At 32.2% G+C, this 16,430-nt stretch overlaps 2 protein-coding genes and 1 long non-coding RNA gene across 3 annotated transcripts; 1 reads left to right on the top strand and 2 right to left on the bottom strand.

Annotated features, from left to right (window-relative positions):
* Positions 1-2,608: 2,608 nt before the first annotated feature.
* On the bottom strand, positions 2,609-3,230 carry LOC145587406 (uncharacterized). The gene is made up of 2 exons (XR_014101258.1): positions 3,169-3,230; positions 2,609-2,835 (listed from the first exon to the last, which is right to left on the bottom strand). It is a non-coding gene; the product is annotated as an uncharacterized LOC145587406 (long non-coding RNA).
* A 5,806-nt stretch (positions 3,231-9,036) lies between these two features.
* Positions 9,037-10,484, top strand: LOC145587405 (glycine-rich protein-like). Its single transcript, XM_081644144.1, has 2 exons — positions 9,037-9,181; positions 10,103-10,484. Exons 1-2 carry the CDS (start codon positions 9,067-9,069, stop codon positions 10,390-10,392), a joined length of 405 nt encoding a protein of 134 aa, XP_081500270.1. The 5' UTR covers positions 9,037-9,066; the 3' UTR covers positions 10,393-10,484.
* Positions 10,485-14,000: 3,516 nt separating this feature from the next.
* Positions 14,001-16,272, bottom strand: LOC145589388 (large ribosomal subunit protein uL23). Its single transcript, XM_081645931.1, has 4 exons — positions 16,154-16,272; positions 16,019-16,056; positions 14,567-14,927; positions 14,001-14,175 (listed from the first exon to the last, which is right to left on the bottom strand). Exons 2-4 carry the CDS (start codon positions 16,035-16,037, stop codon positions 14,091-14,093), a joined length of 465 nt encoding a protein of 154 aa, XP_081502057.1. The 5' UTR covers positions 16,038-16,056; positions 16,154-16,272; the 3' UTR covers positions 14,001-14,090.
* Positions 16,273-16,430: the final 158 nt, after the last annotated feature.

Raw genomic sequence — 16,430 nt, 5'->3', positions numbered from 1 at the left:
GAGCTCTAAACTAAACGCACAATATAATGGATGAAAATCAAATTTGTATGGAGTAGTAACTAACTTAGGACGGAAAGAGTAATATACTACTACATACTACTCCCTTTAATTCGTTCATTATTTTTATTTGTTACATTAGATTTTATAGTCAACTTTTTTTAAAAAATAAAAATTACTTTAAAAATTCACTACTCCCTCCGTCCCAAATTACTCGTAATGGTTTGACTTTTTACACTATTCACACATCTCACTTTTACTATCTTTTTTAGCTATTATATGAAAGTCAATGTAATCATGTAAGATGTTGTTGGGTCTATTTTAATGTATAGTTTCTGAATATAAACTTTTTATAACTTATTTAAATATATAATAAAATATATCAACGGTCAAACATGTACATCGACAAGCGTGTCCAGTCAAAATGTTGCAAGTAAATTGGGACAGAGAGAGTATTATAAACATCGAAGTCATATTATGTGTGAATTTGTTAGATTCAATTTAAAATGTATTTCAAAATATCATTTTATTTAACTTTTATTATTTTTTTTCTTATTAAATACGAAGTATATACTCATAGTTAAAGGTATGCATCGGAGAATATAAAAATAAAAATATAATACCAACACGTAGTAAATAAAAAGAAATGAAAGGAGTACTTTGTAGTTTAATTGGTTCAAAAAATAGTCGATCATATCATGTAAAACGTGGCGAAAAATCCCTTGTGAGAGGTTGGGCTGGAGTGATGAAGGGCAGCCAGGCCTGAAAGTGTCGGCTACAATGTCATTCTAATTTTGATAAGCTTCATTTATGATGATAACATCCAAATCGTTGGTTACAAAATAAGTCAACTCTTATATCCAAACATATACTCCGTATTACCTAAGTTATCTTCCTCAATTGAAGTACATACAAGTATACCAAAAAAAAAAAAAAAAAAAAAGGAATACAAGGATGTCAACAAAATCTATAACAAGACTAACTTTATGAAAAAATAAAAAAATAAAAAATAAAAAGTGACCTAAGTTGGTTAAACATGTATAATTTAATACTATTTTTTTCTCGATAAACATGTTTAATTTAATACTTGTACAAAACGCCGATGAAAGACATTTTATTGAATTATATAAAAGTTGAAAAAATACAAATAAGTGTTCACTCATGTGTATAATAAAGATTATTGTGACTTGTTAAGTAGATGATCGATATACCATACGTAAAGAGTAATCCATTATATTTAGTGCTTAAGCGTCGAATTGAACTGATTAGAGCTGAATTAAACTAAACTGAACTGAACTGAACTGAACTAAAATTAAGCTCAAGTAAACAGTCCCTAAGTCAAATTGTAATTGAGTTTCTTCATATCAATTTCCAAAGTTTATTCCAAAATTACATTTAAAAAACTAATTGGAATATCCTTTGTGCTAATGATGAAAAAATTTACTTTACATTTATTATATATTTTAATATAATATATGACAATTGAATCAAATAAAAACATCCTTTAGCAGAGCTATAATCGTTGTTGCAAATCGTACACATTTCATACCCTCTTTCATATCGCTGTGAATTACAACCCTTTTCGACGAGAGGGTATATCGATTTGTGGTAGTTGTAAAGAAAACTTTCATTTGATTCATCTTATTGTAATCGAAGGATTAATTCTTTTTTGATCCCGCACAAATATTTATCTATACAACTTGTACCATACTAAACTCAAAAAATAAATACAGAATTAGAATAAGACCACCATAGGGACACTTACTACTCTCAATCCCACTATATGAGTACTTAATTACTACCTTCAAAGAGTACATGTAGTTTTATTGAATTCAATAAAACATAAAGAAACTAAAGGAAAAGTATAGTTATTTCCAGTTATTTTATAAGAACCTTGTAGAGAAAAAATAAAGAGAAAACTACTAGCCTTTTTTTAGCTAAAATAAGTTTGGGGTTTTGGCATAGTGTAACTAATACAAGTTTTTTTTTTTTTTAAAAATAAAGGAGATATTTGGACTTGAAACGCATGTATTCTTTTTTAATCCTCGTGCGTTGTTTTTTATAAGGCCAAAACAAGAACAAGACATGGCTACAAAGTAATGTTTCGTTGTGGCAAGCTTGGGCAGCTCCATAGCTAATTTTGGTGATCCCACGACAGCTACAACATGGGAATTTAGAATTGAAGTATAGCGATGTTTTTATTTTTTGTTTGGACTTTAATTTGCTTTGAAACAAAAGAGGGTTTTGCTTGCAAATTATTAATTCCTAAGCTAGCTAGTTCCTATAATTCCTGAAATTTACGACATTTTGATTCACGCTTGATTGATATGAAATACAATAAACGAAATAATATTTATTAAAGTACAATATCAGTTTCTATTAATAATAATTTAACTTATCAAAACTACTTCTATTCCTCGGCTCCAAACTTCTATTAATAATAATTAAGAATATTTGCCAAAATATTCTTAATTTGCTTTTTATTCTTTCAAAATCGATAGTGATAAATTCCTTAGGTTTTTTCTTGAATCTAAAGTTTTATATGGCCTTCATACAACACCTCGCTCTATCCTAATTACTTGAGATTAAGAAGATAATGAAATTTAAGTACTAGAGAAAGTCTCATGCATATATATAAGGTTACGTTACAAGTATTTTTCTTTACAATCTCTTATTCGATCTCTTCAAGTCTTACATCTATATATACTACATATACACTATAACTACGTACTATAGATATTTAACCCCATGATGTGCCGATCACGTTGAAGGTTGTCCAACTTTAGCACTTGAACCCTCATAACATCGATTATCCACCATGTGTTTTATAATGATTCCCTGAACAAAGCAAAAACATGAAAAAAAACAAAAACAAATTAAATCATTTACTCTTATATTATGAATTTTTAAGCAACTTAATTACATTACAAGCATTATATAATAAACAACTTTTTACAAAAACTAGTACTCCATGATAAATTAGCATGCAAATTTATCCATAGATAATTAAAGGCACTTGGATCAGTGGTTGTATTCAATGTACAGAACCTGCCCTACGTTGAGGATGGTCTTCTTAACTTACCAGTTACCACAACAATGCTATATTAACCTCTTTAAATTCAAAAGGAACTAAAATTGCAAGGGAATAAAATTAACAGGATATGTACTTGCCTACGTACTTAGTTCAATCCTCCTCCTCCACCACCACCTCCTCTGCCTCCTCCAGAACCGCCGCCTCCTCCTCTGCCTCCTCCTTGGCTACCTCCTTGTCCTCCGCCAGTATGACCTTTGCCTCCTCCTTGACTACCTCCACCAGAACCACCTTTACCTCCTCCTTGACTACCTCCTTGTCCTCCGCCGGAATGACCTTTGCCTCCACCTTGACTACCTCCTCCTTGACTACCTCCACGTCCTCCGCTAGAACCACCTTTGCTTCCTCCTTGACTACCTCCTTGTCCACCACCAGAACCACCTTTGTTTCCTCCTTGATTATTACTTACTTGTCCTCCGCCTCCACCACCTCTTCCTCCTCCTTGTCCTCCGCCACTTCCTTTACCTCCTCCTCCGCCTTGACCACCTCCTTGTCCCCCGCCTTGACCACCCCCTTTACCTCCTTGTCCCCCACCTTGACCGCCCCCTTTACCTCCTTGTCCTCTGCCTTGACCACCCCCTCTTGCCTGATCAATATCAAATTCTTCTTCTTCAAACCCTCCACCTCCTCCACCGCCTCTTCCTCCTCCTTGTCCTCCGCCACGTCCTTGACCTCCTCCTCCGCCTTGACCACCTCCTTTACCTCCTTGTCCCCCGCCTTGACCACCCCCTTTACCTCCTTGTCCTCTACCTTGACCACCTCCTCTTGCCTGATCAATATCAAATTCTTCTTCTTCAAACCCTCCTCCGCCTCTCCCTCCATGTCCTCCTCCACCCCCTCCATGTCCTCCACCACCATACCCACCCCCTCCATGTCCTCCACCCCCATACCCACCCCCTCCGTGTCCTCCTCCGCCATACCCACCTCCTCCGTGTCCTCCGCCATACCCACCTCCTCCGTGTCCGTTAATGTCTATGACCTCTTCTCCGCCACCACCACCACCACCTCCTTTACCTCCTCCAGAGCCACCACCTTTACCTTTACCTCCTCCTGAGCCACCTCCACCTTTACCTCCTCCTGAGCCACCACCTCCTATACCACCTTTACCACCACCTTGACCTCCTCCTATACCTCCTCCTATACCACCTTTACCACCACCTTGACCTCCTCCAACTTGATTGATGTCAAACGCGGGTACTTCATCTTGTCCTCCTCCGCCGCCACCTCCACCTCCTTTACCACCACCCTGGCCGCCTCCTCCTTTGCCACCTCCTTTTCCTCTTTGGGTAATTCCTTCCCTTGTGTCTTCTACAATCTCCCCATCAACTGCGTACGTACACATGCATGCAAATTATTATTACAATTATTAATTAAGTATATATACAAGTCATATATAACATTACATTATTAATTAAAATTTATTAGTTTCAAAAATTAAAATTCCACTAATATAATTAATTTTAGAACATATATATAATAGAAAGGACAAACGTAATCATATAAAGTGCATGCTCACCTTTTCCAAGTGAAGAGATGAAGAGAGCCGAACCAAGCAAAAGTCCTAGCAAAATAAACGTCTTGAACGTCATTATATCTTTTTATGGTAATGTTTTGATGAAATATAGAAGTAATATACTTTACTAAAATGGTAATAAAGCCAATTTATAGGCCAACATTTTTGGGGTAAAATCGACATTCGGACGTAGATTGTAGTGTTGCATGTCACCAATAATCTAACACGTGGTGAATGTCATGTGAAGGTACGATGTTGGACGTGGTGACATGCCGAAGAGCAAGATTGACACTCGTTCACTTTGGTTGTATTTCATTTTGCTGATAGATTTTAAGTACTTTCTACTCCCTCAATACATTTGTCGTGTTTATAAAATCGTATTCTAATTTGTGCTCTCTTTGTTCGGAATTAACTTGATAATTATATTACTATAATTGTGTTTATTGTACAAGATATCTCACCGATATTAAAGCTATTTTAGCCTAAATCATGATTTATATATATAGAGTAGCATACTACTCTCATCAACATATGGTCATAATAAACTATATTTTACAAAAATATGACAATTTTTTTGCACATCTTAAAATTATTTATGAATTGATCAACTTGTATTTAGACGAATTCCATATAATGGGTCATGAATATTATTATTATTATTATTATTATTATTATTATTATTATTATTATTATTAACAATTAATTTTTTAGGAGGGAAAATACACAAAATGTTAGTTATCTCTTCTTCCGATAGTCAAGATATCAACCCTAAGTCCCTAACTTCTTAAATAAAAGAAAATAATGAAAAAAATTTGCTATCTAAAAAAGATTCAATAAATAATTAATTATTTATAAACATTGTAACCTTTATTTCATTTTCAGAAAATTAAAACAATTATGGAGTATTATTTGACGACAAAAAGACATGAACCTACCCTCAATATCATACACTGTTAAACAGAGAAAAGAATTGAACTAGAAATAAGGTTAAGTCGTCGAGAATGATAAGGCTTAATAAATTGGTATATAGCTTTCACAACCAAAAAAAAAAAAAAAAAAGAAAAAAAGAAAAAAAAAAAAAAACTAGTATACAAACAAAGACCCATGCAGTGAGATATGTCTCGGAGAATTTAAGAGCTAAATCTAAATTATGCGTCAAATACGAGTTTGGGCTGCATCTGCAATTAAAAGATAGAATTTACCTATAAATTTAAGAAGATTTTATCCCAAAATTATATCACATGTGTTATTTGGCAAGCTAACTTTAACACTCCCCCTCACGTGTAAGGCCACTTTAATCCATCACATGTGATATGTTTCATAGGGCTAGAGCACATTTTTTTATTCTCTTTTCTATTATACGGAAGATGTTTTATACTCCCTTTATTTTTCTATTTAAGGGTTTGTTCACTTTAGCTTAATTGGAGTTCAATTTAGTTCAGCTCAGCTCCTATCAGTTCGTTTCAGTTCAGTTCAACTCCAATCAGTCTAGTTCAGCTCTTTATTTCCTTCTCTTATAAAATATTCATTTCAACTCTATTCAGTTCAGTTCAGCTCCTATCAGTTCAGTTCAGCTCCAATCAATTCAGTTTATTTTAGCTCAATTCAATAAATGTGAACAGGCCCTAAGTTTTACATTCTTTCTGTTTTTATCCGTTTTCTGTCTAAAATCTTCTCAATTTTACTTTATTCTTTTGATGACATTTTTTTATTCATTTTTTTATCACTCATAAAGTCATAGTCCCACTTTATAGGACCTGATTTTATTTTTGTAATAAATCCCTTTCTATCTCTTTTCTCTTTGATACAAGGACACTGACATGGATGGTCGCCATTTTCTTAAACACAAGCTGACATGACATTTTTACAAACAAACAAACTTATTTGGAACAAATAAACTTGTACCCAAAAAAGAAAAACAAAAGAAAATTAAATATGGTAGAATAAGAGCTATTTCTTGAAAGTTTGTATAACTGTATCAACAAAGAATTAATTACGTATTAATACATATTCACAATTCACAAACATTATTATAGTACGAGTAGTTCAAAAGGGAGTTACTTCTTCATTAAAAGAGAAAAGATCTCAAAAAAAATGTTTAAATTGCTTAAGCTATCTTTAAAAGTTTCTAGTCACATGCGATGATAAAAGATTGGAATTGACGAATTGTGACATATAAAAGAGAAAATACTAGAGATGTCTATTATGAACTAATTGTAGAAACTATAAAGAGAGATGAGAAATACATATTTGATTAATCTGATTACATTTTACACACTAAAAATGGAGATACTCTAGGCCCATATAAATAGACTTACAACTCTAAAAACTAACAAAGCTATAAAGTAGGAACTAATAAACAAGTGGGTAACAAACACTACACCACTAACTCAAGTACTTTGAATAACATTCTAATAAACTGATACTTAGGAAAATAATATGCAACTAACATTCCACTAGTTTTGGAGCACTAATTACTAATTACTTTGAATCAATCCAACACTAATTACTGTTAAATTAGATTCTATAGTATCTTGGGTTATATAATTATATTATATTCAAGTTATCTTAAGTCGAGTTGATGAATAGGGTACTAATATACTTCCTCCGTTTCTATTTAGTTGACGCATTTGATTTAAACACATATATTAAGGAGAGGAGAGAGAGTGAGAGGGAATGATAAAACAAGTGGGGTAGCTTGTAAATACAAGGTAAAAAACTTACCTCAAAAGGAAACGTGTCAACTAAAAAAAACTTCTTAAAAAAGAATATGTGTCAACTAAAAAGAAACGGAGATAGTAATAAATATTCGGGTTGGGTTGATTAGGATTAGGTTGACTCGTGTCATTGGATCTATAATGGTTTGGATGAATTCAGGTCTGGTTTAACTCATGTCATATTGAATCTCATGTAAAATCAAGCTAGTTAGATAGCAAGTTTGGTTTACTATTATACAACATATGTCGCAGGTCGAATTTGAGAATCTGGCTTTGGGTTAACATTACAATGGTTCAAAACGGTTGACGACCCTATTTTTAGGTTATGGTCAGATTAAATGGTTAACTTGTGACAAATCTAATTGAATGAGTAAAATATACTCCGTAATAAAGATGGAAGGAAAAGAAAGAAACAACGTATGTCTACATAATATATATTATGAATGGATAACAACGAATTGAAGTCCATATATAGGAAGTCCACATTAAATGCATAATGCTACGAATCATATTAAAAAAAATTGCAAAACGATTTCTTATCTCTCTACTAATTTAATTTTAACAAAAGGCTTGGATTTGTCTTCGCACTCAGTCAATTGAACGATCATCTATACAACGAACCTTAATTAAAATTAGGGTATTTATCAGAAAAAAGTACATCTTGTATTCTTTTGGCAGGAAGAGATCATTACACTTAGGTATAGCATATAACTAGATGAAGTCCGTGCGATTCACAGTTTGTTTGAATTTTTTGAAATAATTTTTCTATATATATATTTATGTGCTAAAATTTGTTATATATTTAGATAAAATTCCTGATATCAAAAGATAATATTTTATATTTGATTAATTAAACTGGAAAATCTCGTTCGCCAATTTTGCTTACGTGTCATTTAAATTATTTAATTCTAAAAGAAATTAATAATCTCGCATTTAATTGGCTACCACTAAAATTTAAAAGAAATTAATAATCTCGTATTTAATTGGCTGCCACTAAAATTTATTATCCTACGTGGCGCGCTGAAAAAATTAAATCCTACGTGGCTCACTAAAAACTCGGGAAAAAACTCCCCTTTATATATATATATATATATATATATATATATATTAGATTAGATTTTATAGTTAGAGGATTTAAATTGGTCTAAAATAAATCAATGAGTGAATTTTTAGAATACTCACTTAAGGTGGCTTTTATGCGTAAGTATATACATAGAAAAATCAAATAGAAAAAAAGAAATATATTCTGTACGTCTCTAAACAATAATTGAGCTTTGTATTGATTCAAAATCGAACTTTAAGGATTAAAATATATTAATACTGACCTATATTTCTCCAAAATTCTTAAAATGAAACTTAGATAACAATACTTTAATTGTTAATTTCAATTCAAATTTTCGCCAATGCATGATACTAATACTAATGCTGTTACAATTACAACAAAATTGAAAAAAAAAAAAATAAAGGATCAAATGAAAAAGATCACATTCACAATATATAATGAACTGATCTTTCACTTACATGCAGTGAATGGCAGATTGCATTAAATATTTGTTCATGATAATAAATTAGATCTATGAATTCAACATCCAACTACAACTAAACATTGATCATTAAATTAAATCTGGTACGGTACGTTCCTGCACCATGTTTCCTAGGGCTTATTATATAAGGTATGTAAATGAACACAATATTCATCATCAAAATTTCATCAAATTATCAAAATTTTGTGAGTTTTTATTACAAAAATGGTTTCTAAGGTTTTTCTTCTATTGGCTCTTTTGGCTATTGTTTTCCTCATCTCTTCTGAGGTTGCAGCTAAAGACTTGACTCAAACTACCACTAATTCCGAAGAAATTAAGGGTAAGCTAGTTTTCCATAATCTTTCATTTCTCAAAAACTACAAAATGTAAATAAACTAGTGGAGTGATCGTTACATATTTTAATTTCAGGTCGGAGTCATTTTTATCAATATATAAATGCATATGCTGCCATGTAAAAGTTAAATTTAAACCGTTTTTCGTGCACACATAACTTTTAATGTCTAATAATAATGACTTATTGTGGAGTATAGTGTTGTCACATAATATACGTAGAACTTTGAAATTACTTCCTCCGCTTCTTAATAATTGCAATAATTTAACTAATGACACACAACACGTGTTAATAAGCAATTTTAACTATGTATTAGTAAGCAGAATAAAAAGTTGATATAATAATGACTATATAAATAAAGATCGAGACTAATCCAAAAATATATTACATGGCAGCATATGTATTTTTAAATGTTGGGTAAAAAAAAAAAAAAAAAAAAAAAAAGTTATAGATAAAGTAAGTATATAAATTGTGTAAAAGTCAAATTGTTACAATTATTATAAAACGATGGGTACATCTCTAGATAATTCTCGTACAACCATTGTCAATTCTAAGTAAAAATTAATACTTCCTCCGTCTCTTTTTAGCTGTCACATTTCTTTAGTCAGGTTTGCCAATGCACAAATTCAACCACTAATATCTTTAATTCCAGATAAACAAAAATTATAAAATTTGATATTTTGAAAGTATATATTGTGACGAATCTAACAAAATCCCACATGGCTATATTTTTTTATCACATAACAAGCACGAAACATGGTCAAAGGCAATTGTGTGAATAGTACTAAAGTCAAAACGTGTGAACTAGTAAAAACGGAGGTAGTAAAATAAACTATAAGTAACTTGTTTTGGAGCCAACACCCATTAGAGTAACTAATATTCATGTGTGAATGTAACAACATATTGCAGATAAGAAAGTTGACAACAAAGTGAAGGATGCCAAGTACGGATACGGTGGATACCCCGGCGGAGGATACGGTGGCTACCCAGGTGGTGGTTATGGGGACCGAAGTGGGGGATATGGACGCCGAGGTGGATATGGTGACCGAGGAGGATACGGAGGCCGTGGAGGATATGGAGGCCGAGGAGGATACGGAGGAGAATGCGGGCGTTACGGTTGCTGCTACCGTGGATACAATGGTTGTAGAAGGTGTTGCGCTTATGCCGGTGAGGCCGTTGAAAACAAGCCTCATAACTAAGAACTAATAATAATAGGCAGGCTTTTTGTTTGTTTATCATTCATTAAGCTGCTTAATTACTAAGTAATCTTATGAGTGGAGTTGTATTATTATCTAATACTACGTACGTTCTATGTTCAACGTAATAATGTATGGTGTTTGTGTGAAGTTTAAAGAGAATGTAATATGATAATGTATTAATAATGTAATATGCATCTTTCCCTTTCTATAATACGAGTACTTATAATATGTAGTATTATCTTGGAAAATTTGTTGAAAACCATCTTATAAAAACCAAATTTTGTTGAAACAGTGCGTCTTGTGTGTGGTTGGTCACACCATGTGACCACTTGTAAAAGAACAAAGTAACTCCAATAACACTGACCCGATATCCCTTGTAATACTCACCAAGTAACCCCTAAGTAACCCATGTATCACTAACGAAATAACCCCTGAAAAACTGAATGAGTAATCCCTATTACACTAATGAAGTAACCCTCGTTTTGAATGGCCACATCGTGTGGCCAGCCACATATAAGACTTTATGTTGTTGAAAACCATCTTATAATTTTTTATTTTTTTTTTTTTTTTTTTTTTTTTTTTGTCAAAACACACCTGATTTAAAAAAATTTATGTCAAGGCATACCTATTTAAATTTTTTTTTTGTTAAGTTCCACCATTTCCCCGGGTTCCGACTAATTACTTACATTACCGGCGTTGACTAACATGTGCATTTCACGTGACCCATTTAACTCTACTTTTCTTTTATTTTCCCCCCTTTCCCTTCATTCATTCCCCTCTTCGTCACTCCTCTTCATCATAATTTGGTTTTTATAGCCTTTTATAAAATTGCACGAAAATGTAAGTGACAAAGGGGGAATGAATGAAGGAAACAGGGGGGAAAAATAATAGAAAAGTGGGGTTAAGTAAGTCACGTGAGGTGCATATGCTAATTAACGCTGGAAATATCAATCAATAGTCGAAATTCGAAAAGTGGTGGGATTCAACAAAAATATTTTTAAACTGGTGTACTTTGACAAAAAAAAATTTATAAGATGGTTTTCAACAAATTTTCCTATTATCTTCTACCACGTACTTTAATTGAATGTATACCTTAATGATTCAAAGTAAGGCCTTCACTTCACCTAAAAAAAAATACCTAGTAAAAATAATTTTGATTCAACAAAAATAAGTTTTCAGTTTATTAAAAATAATTCCAATTCAATAAAAATCAATAACTTAAAAGAGAAAATATAATATAAAATCAGTAAAAATAATTCTAGTAAAAATAATTTAAATTCAACAAAAATAAGGTGAGTGAATAAGGCCTAAAACAAAAGCATACTTTGCGTCATAAACTATTTCTCAAAAATAGGATGCAAAAATTGTCAACATTGATTATTACTCTCTCCGTTTTTAAGTACTTGCTCCATTTCTTCACGTGCGGAGTTTTAAAATAAATTAGAGAAAGTAATAAAATATGGAGGTAGTAGGGTAGGTGAAAGAATATAAAATTGTACAAAGCAAAAGTAGTGGAAAGTATTGGAGGAGAGAGAATATGAAATTAATAAAATATGATTTATGTTGGGTTCACTAGGTAAGAAAATTGAATTAAATATTATAAAAACTTTCCAATAAGGAAATGGAGCAAGCATTTAAAAACGACCAAAAAAGAAAAGTTAAGCAAGTATTAAAAAACGGAGGGAGCATGAGTACTAATGGTGATGACTAAATTCCTGATAGTGTTAGTTTGTTGGCTAGAATAGCAAATGAACAAACAACTTGTGTAATGACATGTTTATATTTTGTAAAGGATACATCATTATCATCATTAACTCCTTGATTTTTGGTCAAATGTATCTAGTTATTGCTTACTCATGCATTATCTATACTCATAAAATTGCATCAATATATTTAAGTTTTTTCTTGAACTCCTCAATCAGTTGTTTGTGGAGGTGGATATACCATGCGCATGGTATAGAAAAAAAAAAGGAAAGGAAAGAATATTGTATAGAAAAAAAAAAAAAAAAAAAAAAAAAAAAAAAAAAAAATTGGGAAGGAAAGAATATTGTATAGAAATATAAAGAACATTTAGTTAAAGTGAAAATAACATAGTATAGAATTGTAAAGAACATATATCTAAAGTGAAAAGAACATATTATTAAAATGTAATGAACGTGATAAAAGAACATAAGAGATACAAAAAAAAAAAAAAAAAAAAAAAAAAAAAAAAAAAAAAAAACCCTATTAAAACAATGAACATGACAATATTTAATAAAGAACACACCGTTAAATAATACATCTTTATCTCCGTGTAATTTGATTGTCAATGTAATGAATTTTTATTTGTAAAATATTATTAATTATTTACTGTGAAATGTTGTTTAAATTTTGTCTTTAGATTATGGTGGGTAAATATAAATAATGTTCATTACATAATATTATCATGTTCTTTATTAATACTATGGATGTTCTTTAGATATACAAAAAGAACATAAAACGGAATATCTTTGTAAAACACCTAAATGTTCTTTACAAAACAACTAGATTTTCATTCCGCCTTTTATCAAAAATCCGGATGTACCATGCTCGGTACATCCGCCTCCACAAAGAAAATTTTAGTACTTTCTAAGCCTCTCTCTCATCCTCCCAAATCTTTCCAACATTCTCTTTCTCAAAACTTCATCAGTTTGGATGTATAAGAACTTTGATCCTTACATGTTTCGTTTCCTACAACATTGCCATAATTGAAAACCGAGAGTCTATCTCATGAGGTTATCCACAAAGATCTTCAATCCATTCACTTCTACAATGTTAGACTGGAGATTATTATATACACCTAGATACGTGATACATTAGAGGATATTGTTTTCTTATTTGATGAATAAAGAGCAATAATCATCAAAATAAGAAAACACGAACTTTAAGTTTTTAAATGCATCATACCGTATATAGAAATCACTACTTCTTTCAAAGTATAGTTTGTAATAAGCCCACTCCATGTACTTTTAAACTCCAAGTCATCACTAGTCTTCCTCAACTATGCCTGAGAATTGAGATCGCTAAATACCAAAATAGCCAAACCCTTCATTTACCCAATATATTTTCTGACTAAGCTCATGTTCATAAGTTCAACTCATACAAAATAATCGTAACATGCTCTAGTAGATGCCCTCCATGAATACAGGAGAATTATCATATTCCACCATGAACTCACATTGAGTGTGTACAATATAAATTTAGTGCACCATGGTCTATGGCTAATGATGTTCTCGATCAAACTATACAGCCTTCCTGTGAGCAAAGCTGCTTCTCAGGGACACGAACTCAAAAGTAATGGTGTAAAGCACATGATTCACAGCCAGCCGGTCTTAGCTATTCATTCTACTTTTTTGCAGCAATAAGCCAGCAACACAAGAACCCCTGTTGTACTCACAAGACTACAGTTTTATCAGCCATATTCAAGATCAATACTGGAGAGAAGGTTCTTCTTTTAGTAGATGAAACCATATGTTTAGGACCCAAAAGGCATTCCAGAGATGTATCATAAATTGAAATACAGACACATATCCTAAAGCAGCAAATAAAGAGAACCATAAGAACATAAGCTAATGCATAGCATTGTAGCATCAAACAAAACTTAATGTTTTTTCTATTGAGCATGTTCCTATCAAAAATGACAGATCATCTACTTGAACAAACATGGAGCAAAATACAAATTAAATGATTCCGATCTTGTTTGCAACGTCCAAGGCATCATAGTCAGGTGTCAAACGAACATACGCCTTCTTGGTGCCATCAGGCCTGCATAAGGAAATATATCATAACAATTAGAATGACAGGAAACTTTCAATAAACCCTAGTCAATGATGACAAGCTAAAAATCAGCAAGAGCATTATAAAAACTGCGAGGATAGCACTTCTTAGTTCAATTTATAATTTATGGCCTACTGAGTTTCAAGTGATTAGTTTGCCATTTGTAAAAATCAGTGCCACGAGAAAACTACATCATGAACAGTATGCAATTCTTCGTGATAAATGAGGAAAATAAGTTCTTTCTATAGAAGATACAATTATGTCTTAGTCTCACACTTTTAACCTTACGTGTGAAGAGAGAATCGAAACATAATATAAATGAAACACAGATAACGATATGAAGCAAAGAGCAACAATTTGATTGTCAGAAAATATTCACCTGATCAAAGTATTCACTTTCTTGGCCTGAATGTCATACATCTTCTTGACGGCAGCCTTAATCTTCTTCTTGTCAGAACGAATGTCAACAATAAAAACCAAGGTGTTGTTGTCCTCAATCTTCTTCATTGCGGACTCAGTGGTCAAGGGATATTTAAGTATCTGGTAATGATCCAACTTATTTCTTGGTGTTGCACTAATACGAGGGTACTTGGGGTTTCTGTCCTTCTTCAATGTCTTTGGCCTATGGAAAGTAACCTTGGTCCTGATCTTCTTGGCCTTCTTCTTCAAGGTACTTGAGCCAGATTTCACAGCTTTAGCAGCTTTCAAGGCCTGTGCCTTGGGATCAGCCTTCTTTACATCTGCCAGATAAATGATGTCAGGTATTTTTCTAGTCTTTTAAAGATGTAATGCAATTTTATCACACCTAAACAGAATTTGTAACACAGCCATAAGTGCAACTGGCCGGAAGCTTAATTAGAACGAGAGATTGCATGAGCAATTAAAATATAACAGGGTTAAGGAAGATTTTTTCCCCAACACTTAGAAACTGACTAAATGTACCCAAATTACTGTCAAGCCTTTAAATAAAACACAACCAAGAAGTTGCTTTAGTAGCATGACATTAAACAGTCGATTTGAGGGTTTGACACAATATGCGAATGCTTTTACAGAACTAAGCGATATGCACTCTCAATCATGGAGAAGGGACTAAACCCAAGGAATAGCAATTAGCATGACAATCTTTACTGAACAGTCTTAAATTTTGTTAACCAAAATCAACCCTCAAACTGACATTGAAACGCTTCAACAACCAACGCAGCATGTAATTAAGCAACAGTAGAAGGGGGAAAATGCATGTTAATAAGGCTGATACGTTCAATTTGAAGGGTAAACCGGTTCTAGGCTATTTGAAGTAGAGGTTTTACCCTAAAATGCATTGCATTGAACCCGAGAGTAAGAGTAGCATGACAATTTGCATTTAGAACCATTTGATTGCTCTATAAATAAAGGATTTCTCAATATATAGCACAAGGAAGCGACAAACCTAATGTCAACCATCCTTCTAACATTCAATTTGCAACTATTCTATATACATTAACCAAAACAAATGAGCAACTAACGAAAAAATGAATGAAAATTCACAACAAATCTATAGCAAAACTGCAATCATATGAATCCACGAAAGGGCACAAATCCTTAAATCCAAAGTTTAATTGATTAAAGGGACAGTTTGTATTCTAATCATCACTTAACATATGCACACTATGAAATAGCTAGGTTTTTCAACAAAATTAAAAAGAAGTATTGTAATAAGTATATTGGAATTGAGCACAAATTAAATTCATATTATTAATAATTCATAAATTTACAAAATATAATCATATAATTCATGTTTACCTACTGAATCAACATTAAAATTAAAAATGTTTAAGAAATGGAAGTAAAATACCTTTCGCAGGAGGCGCCATTGATGGTGTAATTGAAACCCTAAAACAACAATAAAGAAGATCAATCAATGGAATTAATTTAGTGAAAATGAGAAAGATAATAATTGGTAAAAGTAGCAGAATGTAGAAGAGAGAACCTGAGGAGAGAGATGAGAATAATATACGGCGCGGCAAGTAGGGTTTAAGAAAGTGAGCTAGGTTTTTTATTTATATGAGTCTTACAGATCTTACGGGCTCATCTCGTTTGCAAATACAGTTGTTTCTTTCTATTGGGCTGGGCTTACTCCATTGTTGCCTAAAAAACATACACAATTTTTTTACCAAAATTTTATGTATACACTCGTTTTACACTAATATTAGTGTACATCGAGCCGTATAAGATTATAAGGGTAACTTATAGTTAATTTTAGAGTA

Source organism: Chenopodium album, chromosome 17 (genome assembly GCF_948465745.1).
Source record: "Chenopodium album chromosome 17, dcCheAlbu1.1, whole genome shotgun sequence".
Taxonomy (NCBI): Eukaryota; Viridiplantae; Streptophyta; class Magnoliopsida; order Caryophyllales; family Amaranthaceae; genus Chenopodium; species Chenopodium album.
The sequence above is the reverse complement of the archived record's forward strand: the minus strand, read 5'-3'. Positions and strand labels throughout refer to the sequence as shown.